The 19,426-nt window shown below is 49.0% G+C and overlaps 2 protein-coding genes across 5 annotated transcripts in view; both read left to right on the forward strand.

The window, feature by feature from the left end:
• Positions 1-1,662, forward strand: part of SNAPC4 (small nuclear RNA activating complex polypeptide 4) — a 32,764-nt gene extending 31,102 nt beyond the window's left edge. The window contains exon 25 of the transcript XR_006276066.1: positions 1,527-1,662. The gene's annotated coding sequence lies outside the window, so the exon portion shown is untranslated. The remainder of the gene's footprint in view (positions 1-1,526) is intronic.
• On the forward strand, positions 1,544-18,668 carry CARD9 (caspase recruitment domain family member 9). 4 transcript variants are annotated; one of them, XR_006276067.1, is made up of 14 exons: positions 1,544-1,691; positions 3,654-3,877; positions 5,637-5,774; positions 7,045-7,370; positions 8,175-8,354; positions 9,199-9,354; positions 10,232-10,357; positions 10,462-10,653; positions 11,232-11,273; positions 12,242-12,290; positions 14,461-14,531; positions 16,247-16,323; positions 17,590-17,690; positions 17,864-17,915. XR_006276067.1 is itself a non-coding variant. In XM_038374120.2 (13 exons), exons 2-13 carry the CDS (start codon positions 3,694-3,696, stop codon positions 17,958-17,960), a joined length of 1,638 nt encoding a protein of 545 aa, XP_038230048.1. In that variant the 5' UTR covers positions 1,544-1,691; positions 3,654-3,693; the 3' UTR covers positions 17,961-18,668. The 4 variants fall into 4 exon arrangements, 3 of the variants coding, with proteins under 3 accessions (XP_038230048.1, XP_038230053.1, XP_043354778.1); XM_038374120.2 differs by lacking the exon at positions 17,590-17,690 and having other exon boundaries at positions 17,864-18,668; XM_043498843.1 differs by lacking the exons at positions 1,544-1,691; positions 17,590-17,690 and adding an exon at positions 5,221-5,547 and having other exon boundaries at positions 3,744-3,877; positions 17,864-18,668.
• The last annotated feature ends 758 nt before the right edge of the window (positions 18,669-19,426 follow it).

Below are 19,426 nucleotides of genomic sequence, written 5' to 3' on the forward strand. Positions count from 1 at the left end.
CAGTGGTTCTAACAAATTAGAATGTATACATCTTCTGCCTCGCTTCGATACCATTTCCTTAAAAAAAACCAAAAAACAAAAAATCACTGCCAGCTGACACCTGCAGCCCCGATGCTCCTGAGCATTATTTGTCAAGAAAACAGAAATAGAGGCAGGTTTTTATGCTGTAAGATGGCACTGAAATACTGTCATGATGAAGGCCCCACAATGTGGGTAGGTCTATCATCACGTTGTTTTCAGAACAGCCTCACACTAAGTCTTCACAAACATATCTTAGAAGGCATATGCTACACGTGCAGTTTGTATGCAGGAGGGTTACAGAAGCTCCAACCAGTTTTTCCCCACCCAGAGGGTTTGTGCTGAGGTACCGGGGGGGAGGGAGGAGAGAGACTGGAGGGAGGCTCTGACAGCCCTGCATGAGGCTGTTCAGGAGTTTAGTCTGTAGAACAAAAGCAGGGAGAGGTGCTGATCCAAAACTGTGTGACACTGCATTAACTGCAGGAGTATCGAGTTATGTGAATCCTCTGGACTCTTTAAAATCAGGTGGCTGTTGAATTGTCATCGTTGTTACGAGTCTCAAGTTGTGTGGGAAGAACAACAAAAATAGTTCTGTAAAGGAGCAGTCAAAATGATTTGTGTGCGTGCTTAAAATCCTCCAACTATTGCTGGGCTGCCCCTCCCATCACGTGCTTAGAGCTGGGACCTAGGAGCCAGGACTCCTGGGTTCTATTCCTTGCTTTGTCCAACTTGAGACACCTAGGGCCTGACTCTTTTCAAGGGCCGAGTACCCACACTTACCATTGAAGTCAATGGGCACCCAAAACTTGAGGCCCCATTTGGGAAAGTGTCATAATGGTCTATCCCATCAATCCCAGGCATACCTGCTATGGTTCATCACCAAAAGAGGGACAAGAATTCTGTCTGCATTCCAGCACAAAGGTGTTGGTGTGTTGATAAGGCTGCCTTTAAAAGTATCAAGGCTTAAGCTGAAAGGCTGTTATAACTCCAGTTGTGTGGGGCGGTTGTTTTTTAAATGAAAGCATTAGTTCTGTTTATTATCTCAACCTTCCTGTCCCTGAAGACCTCTGTCATATATAATGTTGGACATAGAAAGAGGAGAACCTACTTCAGAAGCTGTAGTTTTCCCACATGGCTGTTAATGCAAGTTTCTTACTGAAGAGATTGTACATTCTAGACAGTGCTAGTGCACTCCTGTAATACTTCTCATCAGTGGAACCTTATAACCATTAAATAAAGAAGCCTCATCTGCTTCTCAGAGGTATTGCGTGGTACAGATGGGGAAATTGAGGCGCAGAGAGACTGTTGTTCAGCAAGTCAATGGGGATGTGAGGTGCTTCCAGCCACTGGTTTTTTTTGTTTTTTGTTTTGTTTTGTTTTTTTCTCCTCTTGTGGCTTCCTCTTTTTTTTTTTTTTTTTTTTTTTTTCTCTCTCCTTTGTCTCGGATAAATGCTGTTACCCACTGGTTTCCCCCTTCTTCTTTTTACTCCGAGTCATCTGTGTTGCAGACGGACTATTTAGGGAGGCTGCCATGCCACTGGGTTTGCTGGGAGATTGGGCACAAAGAGCATTGCCATGCTGAGCCAGTGAGAGAAGGAGGAGAGGAGAGCCTGTGAGAAGAGGAAACGCTTGATGTGCAGGGCCAGGTTGGTCCATGTGACATAGAACGACTGGTAATTATGGAAATCTGGATCCAGTTTTTGTCTCTCGGGAAGAGTGGGGTGTGTATTGACTGGGCAATGCATTTCTACTTCTCTTACCTGGCTGGGAACTGGGACTGGCTCTGCTAGTGGGCAGAGCAGTCTGTGTGCTGGGATATCAGAATATTTAGGGATGGGTCAGGCAGGCTGCTGAAGTCAATCTCACTGGCTTTACCTAATGTCGATCACTGTAGTATCTATGCATTGAAGTCAGTGGGAGTTTTGCCTGTGTGGAAACAGAGTAAGGCTTGTAGAATTTGGCCCGTTATGAGAGAGGGAGCTAGATATATCCCAGGCTCTACAGAGCTGCTGCTGTCAGGAATGATGCAGTTTTCCCCCAAACAAGGGAAACGCTCCTGGATTTGTAGGTGGCTGACAGCCACTCTGGGCCACTGGCTACTGCAACAAATCCTGTTCTGATCTGAGCACTGCAATCAAATGCCTGGGTTAGAACCTAGGCACCCATTTTGGTGCAGCATTTGGCCCCAAATGGGCAAACCAAGGAATGGGGATAAGAGGAAACGTGTTAGTGTTTCATTACAGACAAAGCCATTGTTAGGTCAGAGAGGTCTTGACGCAGCATCAGGTTATTCCACGTTATTTTCTCTAAACGGGGGAAGAGTGAACCTGGCCCAAGTGTGCATTCATTGTATCAAAATGTGATTTGCTAATCAAGGATAACGCAGATCTAACTGTAGTCTACAACTTCTGTAATGTGGCTTCTGCATCTTGGTGACTACAGTCCCTGAATGGCTTCCTAATTTCCTCGAATCCACGTTTAGACTGGTTGAGCTGACACTGGAAAACTCCAGTCTGGTTTCATTTTGGTTTGTGGGTGTATGGGAAAGATTGCACTGCGGAGGAAGCATTATGGGAAAGAAACCTCCAAAGTGCAGCTGCTGCTGAGGGTGGATGTCGATAAGTTCCTGCAAAAGTGACACACAGGAGGCTCTCTGCAGTGATACAATGCTCTGTTGACCAGCTCAGGCAGTGATGTTTCAAAGCAATGTACATGGTGCATGTAAACATTGCTAGGGTTATCCAGACCTTGTGATTTGCACGTGCAATGTGGCGGGTACTGCATATGGTTTGCAACGTTCTGTGTAAGTTGCAAGATGTGTGTAGTTGTAGGTTTTGCACATTCTCTTCCTTTGCAAATGCAAATTACACTATTAAAAATATTCGCTTTTGGTAGTTAGTTAACTGCAATTTAAGAGCATAGATGTGGAGGGTTCTTCTCCCTGGAACCTTTCAAACAGGTTCACTCTAATGTTCTATCCCTGTTGCCTGTACAACACCCTCTCCTTAGATCTCTTGTTTCAAGCAGGTAATAGCTGTCTGTTGTGTGATGGTTTCTTGTTTATGCTCCACCCTTGCATGTGTGGGTCACTAGATTAGGTTTGGGCCCAATCCCAAGCGGTGTTGAGTACGTGTGACCCCAGGTAATGTTGGTGGGACATGTAGGTTCTCCCTTGGTATAGCCTGTTGGGAATCCATATGCAATTTGAGTTCCTTGTGTCCCCAGCATCCATGCAGGAGCTTCCGGTCTTCAATGCTAATGACCCAGGATGCACACTTAAGTGGTTTCACTTCCCTCCTGTAATGACTCGGGAGATGGCCGGTTGAAGGGCACTCACCAGAATTTCATCACCTCTTCAGCAGTGGTGCCAAACCTGCCAGCTGCTGAAGGAGCTCGGGATGTAGTGCTTGCACAAGCTGGCATTTCTGTACCTAAGGTGCCCCCTGACCCAATATGCTCATGCAAAGGGGAGGTGCATGTATTTTTTGCGTACAGAGTTACAGGCTGCTGTGGGAGACATGGTCATCCCTTATGGTCAAATAGCATGTTCCTAGTCTCAGGTTGATGGTGTTGGGCCACCTGCTATCCTTGCTGCTCAGCCCGAGCTGCTCTGAGGCTTGTGGTGTGGCTTTCAGACAAGAAGACCTGGCCTACCAGTATTTCTTGCTGTCCGCCATGTCGGAGCAGGAAGATGACGAGATGTGCTGGAATAACTTGGAGAACTTCCGGGTGAAGCTGATCTCGGTGATAGACCCCAGCAGAATAACGCCTTATCTCCGCCAGTGCAAAGTGATTAACCATGATGACGAAGAGCAAGTGCTTAACGACCCCAGCCTGGTCGTCCGGAAACGGAAAGTAGGTGGGTACTAGGCAGCTTCCGACTCCACATGTGTGTGAGGATGGCCTGGCTCTGGGGCGATACACTGGAATGAAAATGCCGTGGTGTCAATTACTTCTGCAGGCCCATCAACCCATGTAGTGCAATTCTGGGAATCATGCTTTCAAGGTGCATCTTTTCCCAGCCATTTGAGGATGGTTTTCTCTAAATCCAGATAAACAGTTAAATAATTCCTTCTCCTCAAGCTAACGTATGGTGGATTCTCCATCACTGGCAGTTTTTAAATCAAGATTGGATTTTGTTTAGTGATTTATTTTAAGATCTGCTCTAGTTCAAAAGGAAATTATTTTGGGGAAGTTTTCTGGTCTGTGTTATAGATGAGGTCAGACTAGAGGATCACAGTGATCCCTACAGGCCTTAAAAAGCTCTGAATCTAGGATAAACTATTCCTGTGTCTCAGGTTCAGAGGGACTCTGGCGACATTAGAAAGAAAAATTAGCCTGTATTACTAGGAGTCCCTTGCATTATTCAGTCTGAAAACATTACAAATCAAAGGTAATTTTCACCACTTATTCTGTTTTACAATATTAACCCCTAGCTCTTTTGGGACAGTTTTCATCAGTAGATCTCAGTGCTTTACAAAGGAGGCCAGTATTGTTACCCCCATTTTACAGATGGGGAAACTGAGGCACAGAAAGGGGAAGTGACTTGCCCAGGATTACCCAGCAGGCCAGAGATGGGAACAGAATCGAGGGCTTTGGTGTCTCAGCCCAGTGTCTTAGCCTCAAGGACACGCTGAATCACTGTTAGACTTCTGGAGGCTGCTACAATATAAACAACTGAATCAGGATTGAGATCCTGTTGTACTAGGTGCTGCGCAGACACAGCCCCTGGCCAAAGAGTTTGCAGTCTCAGAATAGTTGTTTCAGACAGTGTGGGCCATGAAATGAGGCCTGTCACTCCTTTGGTTAGCGAGTTACGCTTTCCAGTTCTCCTTCGCCACCATGGCAAGAAGCTGAGATTGGAAAGGCTTATTGTGGACTCCTGCCTTGCCTTGTCCAGCTGAGTGTAGAATACTTCTCTGTAGGATATTGACTAGCACACGCTTTGCTGCTGTTTAGGTTTCCAGCATTGCAGGGAGTGTTTAACCTCAGAATGACACAATGAGAGAGACTTGACTGTGAAAGCGTCTCTGGTCCTATTAGACTTTATAATTCCAACTTTAAAAGCTGGTGACAGACTCCCTGCTTCTCTTGCTCTCACTGTGACCCTGCTTGTAGCAGGAGACGGAGGCTCGGTCTTGCTGACCTTGAGAGCGGAGCAGAGGCTCCAGCACTTCATGGCAGGAACTTTGCCACTTGCAGGATCAGGACATCTGTGCCAGAAGTGGGGCCCACCTAACCATCGCCTCTTCTTGAATTTGAGACCAAAGCTGCCCAGAGTTATAGGAACTGCTGTTTCATTCAAGCCTGCCTGCTGCTCCTCCTCCTCCCCCCTAGCTTTCAGCAAGGGATTGCTTCTCTTGCAGCTCCTGCTGTTTGCAACACTAAAGTAGGAGCTGGGGCCTAGGGGCAAACTCTGCAGCCGTTGCTCAGTTACATTGCCCCTTAAAGCCAGTGAGAGAATTGCCTGGGCCAGGCCTGCAGGGTTTGACATCAAGGACTCTTGTCTGCTCCTGCTTACAGAGGAACGCAAGTACCAGCCATCTCTGGAAGTTCAGGGAATGTGCGTTACTGCAACATAGCACGTCAGAGTAAGTGCTTTTGTTTCTGTATTGCAGGTGTCCTCCTGGATATACTTCAGAGAACAGGCCAGAAAGGTTTTGAGGCCTTTCTTGAGAGCCTAGAGCTTTACTACCCACAGTTATATATGAAAGTAACCGGCAAGGAGCCCAGCAGGGTCTTTTCGATGATTATAGGTAACATTTTGATTCATTCCCACAATGGTCTCTTTATTTGATGCTGCTTTGCAGCTAGAGGAGACCTCAAATTCCACACCCAGTTAAATCTGGTGGGTCATGTGGTCAGAGCCCCAGCCAGCCTTTCAAACTGGGCCACTGGCTCGAAAGCTCTTCAGCAAGGGTCAGACTAATCTTCATGAGCAGCCGCCCAATACTAAGGCCCCGATCCTGCAGTCGGATTCCTGTGGGGAGAGCTCTGTGGAAGCCAAGGACCCCCGGGCCTATCCACCCAGATCAGATTGTAGGTTGGAGACTAAAAACACAATGCTGTCTTAGGAGCTACATCGCCACCCTCTCCTAGGGAGTGCCAGTGCTGCTCCCTGTATCAGAAGGAAGAACAGATGCTAAATCGGGTGTGCTGTCTCCCCCCAAACAGCTGGCCCCCACCCCCATCCGTCCCCTCTCACTTCCTGCTTCCTGACTGCCCCCCACCTCAGAACCCTCGACCCATCCCACCCACCCACTCCCTGTCCCCTGACTGCCCCGACCCCTATCCACACCCCTGCCCTGTGACAGGCCCCCCGGGACTTCCATGCCTATCTAGCCCCCTCGTTCCCCAACCGTGTTCCCGCCCCGCCCCCTTACCATGCCGGAGCCAGCTACACCACTGCAGCGTTGCCTGGCAGGAGCTGCGGGCCAGAGCGTGAGGCTGTGGGGGAGGGGAACAGCGGGGGAGGGGCCAGGGACTAGCCTCCCTGGCTGGGAACTCAGGGGCCTGGCAGGACGGTTCCGTGGGCCGGATATGGCCTGCAGGCTGTAGTCTGTGCTAGATAATGGCCCAGTTCCCCCTCATGGACTATTCAGCCATGGTGCAAGGAGACAGAATTCCCCATGAAATCGCCAGGAGGTGCCCCCACTGAACATGGCTCCCAGGTGGCCGAGGCCAGAGGTGCTGTTCTGGAGCACCTGGCATGTCCACGGGCCACTGATGGTACAGGGCGAGTTGGGTCATTGCTCATTCTGGCTCTGGCCAGCTGTATGTCAGTGTGACTGTACTGGGTGTGATCGTGCTGGCTGTGGGGCTGGCTCGAGGGCCGGGGGAAGAAAAGCTGCCGTGGCACTCACCTGTGGGTGTTGAGTACTTGCACCGTGGACTGGACAGCACCCGCCGGGAGGTCTTGTGATCCTGACTCATGATCAGGGACCTTTCTACCTGGGGCTGGGGACTCACGCTGGGCCCGGCTAAGCAGGGCAGGGACCGTGTTGTGTGAGGGTCTCTGTTGCGCAGACACCGCGGGGGAATCGGGCCTGAGCCAGCTCTTGATGAACGAGATCATGAAGCTGCAGAGTGCCGTGCAGGAGGAGAGGAGGAAGGCCCAGGAGCTCAATATGTGGCTCCATGCCAAGGAGGATGCGATCAAGGAGATGCGGGTGAGGGACAGCGTGCTGCGGAAGCACCAGGAGAGGGCCCAGAAGATGAAGGAGGAGAGGGACAACTTGGCCAAGGAGCTGCGGAAATGTAAGGATGAGAACTACGACCTGGCCATGAGCTACGCCAAGCAGAGCGAGGAGAAGAACACGGCCCTGATGAAGAACCGGGATCTGCAGCTAGAGGTCGGTGCCTTGCCTGCTCTCCTTCCTCTCTCGTGCACCCACGAGGGATTGGAGAGCTGAGCGCAGTCGGGCCTTAGCGACCGCACACTACAGTCCGATGGGTGCCTCTTTTCTGCACCGCATGCCAGGAGTCCTGAATGTGCTGGGCAAGACTAGTGCATTAAAGGGGATTTTTGACACTGGGTGCTGCAGGCCTGGCTTTCCCCCTAGGGCAACAAGGGCGCACGTGATGCAGACGGCATCATGCAGTTGACGCTAATTTGCAAGCCTATCAGCCCAGATGCTAGCGGCTGCATGGGCCCTAGAAAATGAACAGGGTCTCCCCTATGCAGGGATGGGAGAGACTGGCAGGGCTGTCTCTGCAGCTTGGCCTGTTAGCTCAGATCAAACGTTGCAGCAGCTGGGGACGGTTTGCAGTGCTGCTGCAATGTATCTTACATGTGGGTAGGCAGGTACCATGTGCTGTGGGCAGAGAGAGGACTCTGCCTCAGGACTGTGCTACATTCCCAGGGGTGGGGAAGGCATTCCCCTTGTATTTCTTGCTGGAGGATGGGACTAAAACCATGCCACTACAAAGATGTCATAGAATCATAGAATATCAGGGTTGGAAGGGACCTCAGGAGGTCATCTAGTCCAACCCCCTGCTCAAACCAGGACCAATCCCCAATTTTTGCCCCAGATCCCTAAATGGCCACCTCAAAGATCTAGCTCAAAACCCTGGGTTTAGCAGGCCAATGCTCAAACCACTGAGTTATCCCTCCTGATGAGGCCTGAGCAGCTTCAAACCCCTCTTCTCCCCTGCAGATTGACCATCTGAGGCACAGCTTGATGAAGGCAGAGGACGACTGTAAACTGGAGAGGAAGCACACGATGAAACTGAAGCATGCCATTGAGCAGCGGCCGAGCCACGAAGCAGTTTGGGAGATCCAGCGGGAGAAGGAGCTGCTGTTGGCCAAGAATCAAGAGCTAGAGAACACGCTCCAGGTCTGTGAGGAGGGCGGGCGTTGGGCCTCTGGGACTAGTTGGGGTAACAAGCCTGCCTTGCTAACGCAGGCTTCTCCAAGGGGTTGGTGTCAGGGCCCCCTCTTAGTGAGGCCGGAGAGCTTGGTGGGGTGAGATCCGTGGGCTAGAGCAGAGTGTGCTCATGGGTGCGTTGTGGCAGAGGGACCCCCGGAGCAGTGATGGTGGGATACATGGTGTGTAAAGGTTGACAGAAGCTAGATGGGCTCGGAGGGCAAAAGGAGAGGTGTGAGCAGCCATGGTGGCAGAGGAGTACAGCATCGGAGAGAACTGCTAGGCCTGAGGCTCCGAAGGGTTTAAATCAAGGGCCCCAGACTTGCCCAACTCACTCTGCACCTTCCCCTAAACTGGCTGCCGTGACAGCGGGATGCGGGGCTGGATGCAGGGGCTGATCATGCCTGGCAATGCCTGTGTTCCGCAGGGCTGCACGGGAGCCTGCGGATCGCACCGGCCTGGCAGGAAATGGAACAGAGCGCAGATGCCTTCGTCTGTAACATGGAGGGCACAGCAGCCTGTGATGCTCAGAGCTCTGTGTTGCTCAGAGCAGCACTTGCTGGGACTCTCGCTCTCCAGGCGACTCCCCTCCATCTCACAGATGAGGGCAGCCCGGTGCTGCATCGGAGAGCGCGTTGCTCACCTCTGCTTTAACCCGGAGGCAGGGTGGAGGCCACGGGGATGGTGGAAGGGGAAATGAGAATTGGCCATTAGTGCTGTTAGGCTCGGGAAGGGGACAGTGCCTCCTGGCCCCTGGCTTTCCTAGCCAGTTAGGCCAACCCTCATTGTAGCCCCCTGCCCCTTCCTCCTGGAGGTCGCCAAGGAAGGGAACTTCCTGGAGAAGAACAGCCTCTACGTCCAGGCTCTGGAGGCTGATCGGAGACGGACGCTGGGGGAGCATCAGGAGCTGGTGAACACCATCTACAGCCTGCGCAAGGCACTCCGGCAAGCAGAGGATCTCCGGGACAAAGTACAAAGTCTGGCGGGAACGGGGAGAGATTGAGTAAACTCGGCATGGGAACGTGTGTGCCATGAAAGCCACTCTTCCCTGTGGAGCAGAGCAGCGCCTGGGCAACTAGCACTGCGGCTTGGCTTCTGGCTTAGATCAAATGTTGCAGCAGTTTAATGAGAGACATGCTCTGAAGGGTACTCCTCTGCTCTGGTACTGACTCTCTGTCTTGGGAAAGACTTGGCCCCTCTGCCTCACGTATAAGATGGGGATGATGACACTGATCCACCTGGATCACCAGTAGAACTGATCAGTTATTGTTTGCAAAGTGCTTACATCAGCCCCACTTCTCCTTTGCCTTCCAAGCACTTTCCCACTTGTAGATCTAAATGCGCTTTCTCCAGTAGAAGTAAGCATCCATCCCCAGGGGGAACTGAGACATCAAGAGGTCATATGACTTGTCCAAGATCATACAGTAAGCCAGTGTTGGAGCTGGGCATTTAACCCAGATCAACTTACCCTCCATCCACTCAATCAGAGCTACGAGGAGAAAGTATGTTTTCGCCTCCAGCAGCATTCCCAGCAGTTAGCTGCCCTTCCATTAATTGTTTCTGCAGCATCCTGGGGCTGGGAGCTTGTATTGCTGTTAATGTCTCGGATGCACGTGAATGTGAAGTGTCATTTCAGCCAGCTTCCTAGCCCCCTAGTTTGGGTCACAGCGTTGAGTGCCTGGCTGTCTGAACATTCATGTGGACTCATCAGTGTAATTGGCATTGGGCTTGGATGACTGTAGAAGAGTCTCCTTGCTCTGGCACGGCTCAGCAATCCGTGTCTGATATTTACACTACAAGCCACGGGTGTTTCAAGAGTAAAGTGAGCTTCTGTGCTTTCCTTGCAGCACGCGGAGGAGAAGGAGGTGCTGGAGCTGCAGTGCATGTCCCTGAGAAAGGACTCCTGGATGTACAAGGATCGCATCGAGGCCATCTTGAAGCAGATAGAAGAAGTGGCTGCAGAAAGAGATCAGGTGATAAAACCTCCTGTTTGGAGCCCAGCTATCAAAGATAATGGAAGGTGTAAGCTCAGGCACCAGGTCAGTGACATGCTTTGCTCTCCCACTTTCTGTACCAGGCGCTGCTGACCCGAGAACAGTTCCACATGCAATACTCCAAGAGCCTGGTCGACAAAGACACATACCGCAAAGAGATCCGGGAGCTGGGGGAGAGGTGTGATGACATGCAGCTACAGCTATTCCAGAAGGAGGGCCAGTTACTAGCTGCTGAGGCCAAGCTGAAAAAGTTGCACCTGGAGCCACCCACGCTGGTATGTCTGTAGGAATACATAGCTACATGCAGGTACTGTGCTATGGGCAGGGGAAGAGGCCGGTGAGCCCTGGCTGTGGCTGTTCCACTGACTTCAGACACTGACGCTGTCTATAGCTGGGATCAGCCTCGATTCAGCAATCAATGGCTGTGCTTAGACAAAGGAAGCTGGGATTCGCCTCAGTAGAGCTCACCCTGGTTTCAGTGTAAGTAATCTCCGACGGTGCAAATGCATCCCTTCCTTGTTTGCATTTGGGGCTGGCCCTGGTGCATCAAGGCCAACTGCTGGCGACTGAAGCCCAGGAAGGACAAGGCTTGAGCCATTGGGGTGAAATCGGGGGCATGGGGGAAGATGTACCATAAACTCTGTTCCTAAACCCAGAACGAAAACAATGCCCTAATATCATAGTCTCTTGGGTGCCTTCTGGTTCAGCCAGTAGGAACAGGTAAGGGGGAGGAAATCCCTGCGTCTTCGTTTCTAGCTTTCGTTCTGTTTTACGTGCCATCATTGCTGCTGTCTCACTGTGGAGTGTGGTCCCCAGACAAATCCCTGACTGGCTTGTTTTCTTCCAATTCCAGACTTCCGACCTAGATGACGCCTCGCCCAGGAGTTCCCAAGAGGTGAGGAAGGTGGCTAGCTGGCTTTAGTCTGACCTCCTTATGGAAGGTCTTTGGGTTCCCCAGCTCTGCTCAAAGGCTCCTTAGCAGATAACTTGCAGCCAGCTTCTCTTTGTGCTCCAGTGGCACGAAGCACCCGAAAAAAACCACCCCAGTGTAACCAGCCAACAGAGGATGCCCCGGTGCAGGAAACCTCTAGGAGGTGTAGATCCTGCCATAGCAGGTCTTCCCCCTTTGCAGCTGCCAGAAGAGTGTGTGTATCTGGGGGAGAGTGCGGCGTGGCGAGGACAAATAGTGCTCCAGCCATCCCTGTGAGCAGGAACCAGGATTAGAGTAATACCAAGTCTGCTTTGCTTTTATACGGAGACCAGCCCAGTGGCTGGGTGGCATCGGGTTTGAGAGGATGTGTGCACCCATCCTGAGAGTCATCCAAGCACATCTGGGCTGCAGCTCAGATTCTGGGCCAAGATTTGTAGCTCTGTGAGTGTAACTTTAAATGCTTGGGATGCAAATAAAGGGCCCAGTTCTGCAGTCCTGACTCGTGTGGGGAGCCCAACAAGTAGATGAGACAAGTCTCTGCAAGGATGCACTGAGACAGCCTTTCCAGCATGGTCCTTAGCATGGCCAGATTGCTTCAGCTGCCGTGAGGCAGCTGCATTCAGCGGTAGGTGATGAGACTGATGTGGGACAAAGGGTGCCATGCACACAATAGAAGAATTATCCTATTGGTGTGGGGTAGTGTTTTCACTGGAGAATTGGCTTCATTCATGCATAGCACTTGTATCTACAGGCATGTCACTAAGGTGATATTGGGTCGGCTGCCTTGCAACTCTCGCTAGACTGGAAAGAGAAACTTGTGGAATCCTGGGGCTCTGTTTGTTTTTATTATTTGTCTTTTTTGTGGGAGATGAGGAGAGGAAAATGAGTATTGCTATTTCCCCAGATTAGACCTATTTCTTTTTGTCCCAAAGCTCTCTTTCCATGGAAACCTAGATGAGGACACACAGCTGTCTGATAAAAGTAAGACTTTTTGTTTAATTTCTGCTTGGAGACATTGGAGCAGTATTCCCGAGACAGTATGCCTGGTGGTCAAAGCAGGCAGCTGGGAGTTGGAAACTCCTGGGTTCTGCCACTGGCTCTGCTGTGTGGTCTTGGGGCATCACTGGGGTCTGAATTCTCAAAAGTAATGTTTTTTGGGGCCCCAATTTGGGACATGCTTAAAGGATCTGATTCTTCCAGGGTGGGTGCTCAGCACTTTGTAAAAGTCAACCCACAGAAGGTGTCTCAACTTGGTATCCGAAAATGGAGGTGTCTGGAACCCCCGGTCATCTCCTGAAAGGGATGTTTGTGAAGCCCCTTGCTGAGCACTTAGAGCTTTTTACCTTCATTCTTCTCTTCATTACATGTGATGTGGGAGGGTCCTCCAGTGGCTGCATTCTGGAAGGAATATATTGGACTACCTCAGTATAACAGCACTAGGCAGAACTGTTCCATTTGGTCCTAAAGTCTCATTATTAAGAGAGTGCCAGTGTATTGATGCCCCTAGGAAAAATGAGATTGGAGATGTGCAGGGCCTGACTTAAAGACATGGAGAACTCTCTGTCCCCAGTGAAGTTAAGGAGTACTGTGAGCATTTGGCATCTATGAAAATCAGACACTACGTGACTCACCTGGTCTCTAGTCAGGGCAGATCTGAGAACAGAACCCAGGTGTCCTGACTCCACTTTAACTGGACTGTGCACCTTTCTCCATGCTCTTTGTTGGGTTGCTTTTTTCCTTAAATTAAGTTATTTTCACTTGGTTTTGACAAAAGCAGAACTAGCTAATGAACACACCATCCCCGGTTCTGCTTTTGTGGAGTCCCAAGCGGAAATGACTCATCACTGAGAAAGACTTGACAGGCTATGCTGAGAGTTTGAACTACACTTCCAAAAAAGCTTGATCTAAAAAAGTAGAGAAGGAAACTGCCAGCATGGGAGCGTCTTCCTGTTTTAACTTCTGAGCGGCCTGAATATTTTTTTCACCCATTTTGAGAAGGCAGGTCACTCAAAAGCTTGAGAAACCCTGGTCTGACTTTAAGTACCATTCCAGGTTGGTAGCGATCTCTGCTCCTGGATGGATTGCTGCGAGTTCAAGTTCTGCACTCACATGATGAAGTTATAGTGTGAACTGCACAATTCTATATAGGGTTGACCTTGCTACAAAACTAGGCTGTGTTAACACAACCCTCGAGTGTGTTCTAATTAACATGATATTAAACATGACTTAGCTAGTGTGAACAGTGACAAGTCATGTTTAATATCATGTTAGGTAATGTGACCTCTCAATTTGTCTTCATTAGAGAACAACCTTAAGGGGCTTCTTTGTTGAGGTCCCAGATAGCAAAGATCCCACATCTTTTTGAAAAGTTTGAAAAGCACTGTCCTGAGCAAGATTCCAATGGCTAATAAAATGGCAGCTTGTTCTAGTGGACTGAGTGCAGGACTAGAATCCAGGACCTCCTGAGATCTGGTTTTCACTCTGCCACTGATTTGCTATATAGTTTTGGGTGAGTCGCTTCAATTCTGTCTCCTTTTCCCCACCCATCTGTCAGTTGGGGATAGTAATGCAGATTACATTCCAAAGAGGTTGGAAGACTGGCTTTTAATGTATGTGCAGCACCTTGAAAATGTGGCACACACTGCATGTACCAAGCAATAATCTCCTACACTAGGTATGAGCTATTGCCAATGACACAGTGGCCATCGCCCTTCACCTGCATCGGTTACTGTGTTCTTGCTGTCTCACTCGTTAATTCTTCAAAGCGCTTTGGGACACCCGTGGTATGAAATGCACAACGTTTACAAGCAATTTATTCTATTCCAAGGTTGTAAAACCACAAACCAATGACGTGAAGAAGGATGGGCTTGTGGTGAAGGCCCTGGAAGGGGACTTGGGAGATCAGGGATCAATTCCTGGCTCTGCCACACAATCCCTGGGTAGTCTTGGGCAAATCACTTCATCTCTCTGAGCCTCCGCTCCCTATTTGTACAAAGGGAGAATCCTTCCTTTGTCTGTCTTGTCTCTATCAGATGGAAAGCTCTTTGGGGCTGGATCTGCTTCTAGAACAGCAGGGCCCCAAATGCTAATGTAACAGATAATAAATAACACCAGTTTGCGACTACACTTGCAGTTTTTCCTTCTCTCTTAGAAAATCTCCCTGAAGATCAGGATCAGCAGTTCAGTGCGTTAGAGAGCATTCAGTGCCTGCAGTCGGCAAACGTAAGTGTCTTTGTGAACCCTCTGCTTTTTGGGACCTTGCTCATGACGATTAACGTTTGCGTTTGCGATAGGCTTGCCCAGTTTGGAGGTACCTGGCACTTTCGCAGGGAAAGTTTGTGTATTCTCATGACCAAATTCATCCTTCAAATAACAGCAGGGCATCAGCGTCCCTTACATCTCTTCTGGAAGCTGCTGCTCTTCAGGAGTGGTATGGGTGGGAATGGAATCTGCCAATCAACACTTCCGCTGCCGCGCTGTCAAGAATGTACCGCTTTCAACTCGTATTACAAGAATGGGCAGCCTACGGGTGCCATCTCCAGCAGGACACTTGGGACAGTTGTTGGTGTTTCTCTCATCCACTTGACCTTAACTTTAGGATTTAGTGGCTGATCCTGCCTTCTTTGCATAACCTGAACGCCCTTTGTTGTCGATCATTTATATTGCTGTAGTGCCAGATCAGGACCTTTGTCTGTACAGCGCCTCACATAACACATAGTAAATGCTTGTCCCAGAGAGCTTAGACTCTGTGGGTGTCTTGTTGAATAGGATTGGCTGGATCTAATTCAGGAATAATTCACATTAAATTTAAGGGACGATATCAAGCCTCTGATTTTCTAGAATTAGCACTGGCAACACTATTTGGGTTTTTAATCAATTTCCTATCGACAGGGGAGTGTTTCCTTTCTCATCTATGTCAGCCCTTGCAAATATCTCTCAGCTTCTCCTTTTTCTCCTAACATCATTATTTCAGCCACTGCTCATTTCTCCCCCTGTTCCCCAAACCTGCTGTATCTAATTAATGTTCAGCGTTTGTGTTGTTTGGGCACTGATGTTTGTGATTAAATGGTCTCCAAAGTAGTAATGCTGTTTCTACTCGCGCTGCTGGGAAGAGAGTGTGAACCTCCGGCTTTACAAATGGATGAATGCGGACATCCCTTCTGTGCCCCAGGAGCTCTGCTGTCATGGCAAAAGGAGATCTTAGTGGTTTATCTTCTGATTCTGGTGTTTAGGGCTTCACCCTCCAAGCCCTTACTAGGGCAAGTAGCTCCATTGCCTTTGGTGGGATCGGTAGCATGAGTACTAACCTGTAAGCGATGAAGGAGCAGGCTCCTGTACAACACACATTGGGTGCTATGAAGAACCAACCTGCTCAGGAGAGATGAGGGCAGTTCAGCAGTTGGGGAGGGAACAGTAGTGGTGTGTATCTTCAGTTCATCAGACGCCTTCAGAATAAGGCCAGAGAGTTTTAAGTGTGAGCCAGGGCCGGAGCCTGACTCAGCCATGCACAGGATTATAGGGCCAGAAGTGAATGCAGGAGGCTGTAATGTTCCCCTGGGACTTGTGGATGTCAGAAGCTGCCAGCGCAAAGCTCGAGTGCTTTCTGAAGGGCAGCAGCACCCAGAGAATGCATTTGGCCATGAAGTTGCTCTCCGCCCATTCGCTGGTACAGGCTCATTTTTAATGAGTGAATTGAGTGCTCATGGAAACCACTGGGAGCACACATCACGGCACTGCATGGACAGCGGCTGTCCATGTTCTCCACACCCCCTCCACTGCCCTGCCCACTGTGCCTCTCCTTTGTCCTTCAGAGGCCAACTCCAGAAGTTGAGTCTCATTGCCCACGTAATTCCTGGCCTCTCTGTAGAGCAAGGCTGGCCCCATCCCCACCCGGTCCCCAAGCCTCAACTAGACTAGGCCCTTCTTTTCCTTTCCAGAAGGGTGGCCCACCCAACGGAGAGCTGGCTGAGAAGGAGCGGCGGCGGATGAAGGACAGCTTTGAACACTATCGGAGGTGTGGCCTGTGCTCTCAGGACTGCTCTTGCCATGTTTGTTTGTGTAACCTGGTCACTGTGTCATGTCCCCTGTTGTGCCTGATCCACGGAGGATGAGAGTTTGTTACTGCCTCCTTTTCTAGCTCAAGCTGTAGGGACTCGCGCATTTAGTCCCAGATGTACCGAGCATGTTGGCCAAAATGGCAGCCGTTGCATTGCACTGAAACAAGTGTGGATGTTTTCAGACACAAATGTGTATCGTGGCCTGTGTTGTAGGCTGCTTCATGCCATTTACCGATTCCACAGTAGTTTAACAGAGGGGTACCCAGAGGATATGAAGCTGGGGGTGGTCACCTGGGTCATGGGCACTGGATCACAATGCCACTCAGATTTGTAGAAAGAAAAGGAGTACTTGTGGCACCTTAGAGACTAACAAATTTATTAGAGCATAAGCTTTCGTGAGCTACAGCTCACTTCATCGGATGCAGTGATGCATCAATGAAGTGAGCTGTAGCTCATGAAAGCTTATGCGCTAATAAATTTGTTAGTCTCTAAGGTGCCACAAGTACTCCTTTTCTTTTTGCGAATACAGACTAACATGGCTGCTACTCTGAAACCTGTCAGATTTGTAGGGGGTCTATGCAGGGGTTCATGGGCTGTGGGGGAAAAGGGGTTCCTGAGAGGAGAAAATGAGGGTCAGGTGGCAGGGACACATCTATGCCTCCCACCCACAGACTTTTAATGGCACTCTGCAATCCTTGGGGCACTATATTTTTGGGAACTGCTGGCTTGGTAAATTTGATCTATTTTACTAGCGCAGGGTTCCATCCTGCTACTGCTGACACCAAAGACCAAGCTCCTATTAATGAGACTCGCGGCAGGTTTGAGCCCTTTCAGAATTATTGCAAGCTGCGGATCGCCTCCATCTCCGTCTTTGGGGATTGAAAGGGCCGAGCATCTTCTAAAATACAGATCTTAATTTGCACACTAAATAGAAATGATTCAAAAGAGCTAAATACTGGAGCAGATTACAGGAAACATCTAAAACCATGTTGTATTGCCTCTGTAAGTGGTAGTGTGCTGGGCTCTTATGTAATATTTGTATTCAAGAAGGAACTGAGAGTCTAGAAATTCTTGCGTTCAGTTGTACTGTACTTACAGGAATATAGGACTGGCTTTACTGCTCTAGACTAAACCCAATGAACTGCTTCTGATCACAGTCTATATTGGATGCTGGAGAAAACCCAGAATACTAATAACAATTGTGGATAATTTATTTGACAAAATTGCCCCCATGAACAATGTTGATTCAGCCAGTGCTCCCCAGAAGATACAGGCATGTGTGTAACTGTATCATGGAAGGAGACTTCTTCCTGACCTTCAGCAGGTGATTACTTTGTTTCCCGATGCATGAATGTAGACAGGCCTTCTTAATTTTTACTTTGGCCAGTGTTTGACTGAGTACTAAGTGAATTTTTTGTTTGCTGGTTTAAGAGTAATTGAGAAGCTTGTCGCTTATGGAATTTTCTTTTTCTCCTAAATGTTTAACCTAACTTACAGGAAGAGGGCATTGCGAAGGGTTCAGAAGGGCAGACACCATGAAGTGGATTGGGAAAACAACACCGGTAGTGACAACACGGATACTGAAGGCTTGTAATAGCATCAGCCCAACTGCAACGGAAATTAGAAAAAGTTTGCTGGGGGCGTAGTGCAAGAATCTTCCCTTCTGCCCATCCAAGCTGATTGAGGTTTAAAACTTCTTCTAAACAACCACCGTGAACATTTACCAAGTCAGTTGCACTGGACTGGGATGCAGGAGATCTGGACTATATTTCTGCCTCTGCCATAGCAATCCTATGCAACCTTGGCCTAGTCACCTAACCAGTTGACATCTGTGATTCAGAACCCTAATTCTTTTATATATTTAATGGGGATGATGATGTCCTTCCAGAAGTGGTATGAGTCTAAATGAATTAAACTCCAATTGCTGTAGCAGAAATCCTTACAATCATGGTGCTATGTTAATGCATTGTAGTGTTCTGTGCAAAAAAACAGTCCAAGTAAAAAAAAATTCCCTTTATTTGCATCAAAAATGGGCTTAAGCAGAGTGCTAAAAATGTAAGGTATGCTAAAAGTTGTTGCTATGGCAACAGCACACAACGGCATATGAAAAACCCTTTGTGTCCATATCCAACCTACTAGCTTAAGAAAATCTTTCTTATGATTTCCAGAAAAATAACTGAGGGAGAATATAATGCCTCAATTCCACAGTTGCTAACCCTATCAGTTAAATAACAAGCCATCCCCTGCTCACCACCGAACAAAATCGTGAGACTTTAATAAAGGGTGGATTCCTTTTATTTTATTATTTGCTTCCTGCATTCAGGTTGGCTTTTTTTTTTTCCATATCCATGAGGGCTAGAACTTTACTGTTTTGGTTTATTTATTTTTTTTTTTTTAAATGAAACAAGAGGAGCTGGGGCATTAAGCATGTTTAGAGTTCAACACTGTGCTCTTGTAACTCCAGCTGTGTGAGCAGGCCTTGGGTGGAGCGACTGGAGCTCTATGCAGGTGTCATGGCCGGGTATTCCAACGCCAGAAGGGCCTAAACCAGAAAACTAACCAAATCTAGCAGGGTGCAAAGGGCCTGCCCCTATATCATTAGCAAATACAAAAGTAAACACACAATAGTGTAGGTTTGACCAAAACTAATTTAGCTCTACTCTCTTGAATAGCATTTTTGAATATGTATCAGTTATGTTAAGCGCTTCTAAGGCTCTGTGTAATCTCAGAAAGAGAGAGCACTAGTGTGCGGATAGTGACTCCGACTGCTGGTTTATAGGGGTAGATGCCCAATGCTACTAGCAAAGAAGAGAACACACTCTCCTTGCACGTGACCTGCTGTCCTTCTGCCCACCTGCAACCGGACTTGGATAGCTTCAACATGTAACAGGTTTTTATTTCTCTTGCCTATTCAGTCAGCCAGAGGTTGCTAAGGTTTCTCGCCCTACTCTGCCAAGTGGGCTGTGAGACCTTACGGGGCCCTGGCTTCCTGCTGGAGGGGCAGAAAGCGCTCTCAGCACTGAAGGGCTATCTCCAGAACACCTGGGTCCACCCGAGCCC

The sequence above is a fragment of the Dermochelys coriacea genome, chromosome 16 (assembly GCF_009764565.3).
Source record: "Dermochelys coriacea isolate rDerCor1 chromosome 16, rDerCor1.pri.v4, whole genome shotgun sequence".
Classification (NCBI taxonomy): Eukaryota; Metazoa; Chordata; order Testudines; family Dermochelyidae; genus Dermochelys; species Dermochelys coriacea.

Bases quoted from the DNA above. Each gene is read 5' to 3' on its own strand.
- CARD9 (XM_038374120.2), top strand. From the start codon at position 3,694: ATGTCGGAGCAGGAAGATGACGAGATGTGCTGGAATAACTTGGAGAAC. The intron at 11,274-12,241 runs GTGAGGAAGGTG...TTTGTCCCAAAG, and splicing joins CGCCCAGGAGTTCCCAAGAG to CTCTCTTTCCATGGAAACCT. The intron at 12,291-14,460 runs GTAAGACTTTTT...CTTCTCTCTTAG, and splicing joins CACACAGCTGTCTGATAAAA to AAAATCTCCCTGAAGATCAG.